This window comes from Chaetura pelagica, unplaced genomic scaffold, assembly GCF_000747805.2.
Source record: "Chaetura pelagica isolate M959 unplaced genomic scaffold, ChaPel_1.0 scaffold1807, whole genome shotgun sequence".
Taxonomy (NCBI): Eukaryota; Metazoa; Chordata; class Aves; order Apodiformes; family Apodidae; genus Chaetura; species Chaetura pelagica.
The window spans coordinates 26,250-26,744 of NW_009953833.1; the positions used below are offsets into that span (position 1 = coordinate 26,250).

A 495-nucleotide genomic window follows, 5' to 3' on the forward strand; every position below is an offset into this window, starting at 1 on the left:
GTCAGCTTGCTCTTGCGGATGTTGTCCTGCCTGCCTCTGCCCACCCACACCTCGGCGACCTTCAGGAAGCGGCCCCGGGAGCTCTGCTTGACGTCCAGGTAGAAGCGCTTCTTCTGGATGTCCACCCTCTTGGAGGCCAGCTCCTGGATCTCCATGCAGCCCCCCGGGGAGGAGCCCGGGTACTGGTGCTGGGAATACACGCTCCTCTGCAGGCCGGAGCCTCCCAGGTGCCTTCCTCCTCCTCTCCCTCTTTCCATCTTTCCCGATCAGCTGGAAATAAAATGCAACACAGACACATCAGCACCAGGGGCTGCTTGGCTCCTCGGCAGCGGCTCCTCTCCCTGTCTCTCCCTGTCTCTTCCTCCCTCTCCCTGTCTTTCCCTCCCTCTCCCTGTCTCTCCCTCTTTCCCCCTGTCTCTCCCTCTCCCTGTCTCTCCCTCCCTCTCCCTCCCCGTCTTGCATTTGGCAGGCGCTGCATCCTCTGTCATGTTCCCA

The 495-nt window shown here is 61.8% G+C and overlaps 1 protein-coding gene across 1 annotated transcript in view; it reads right to left on the reverse strand.

Moving 5' to 3' along the window:
- PURG (purine-rich element binding protein G) overlaps nucleotides 1–257 on the reverse strand; it is a 953-nt gene extending 696 nt beyond the window's left edge. Inside the window, exon 1 of the mRNA XM_010001313.1 lies at nucleotides 1–257. This exon is cut by the window's left edge and continues 696 nt beyond it. Within this exon, the coding sequence (XP_009999615.1) occupies nucleotides 1–257 (257 nt within the window).
- Nucleotides 258–495: the final 238 nt, after the last annotated feature.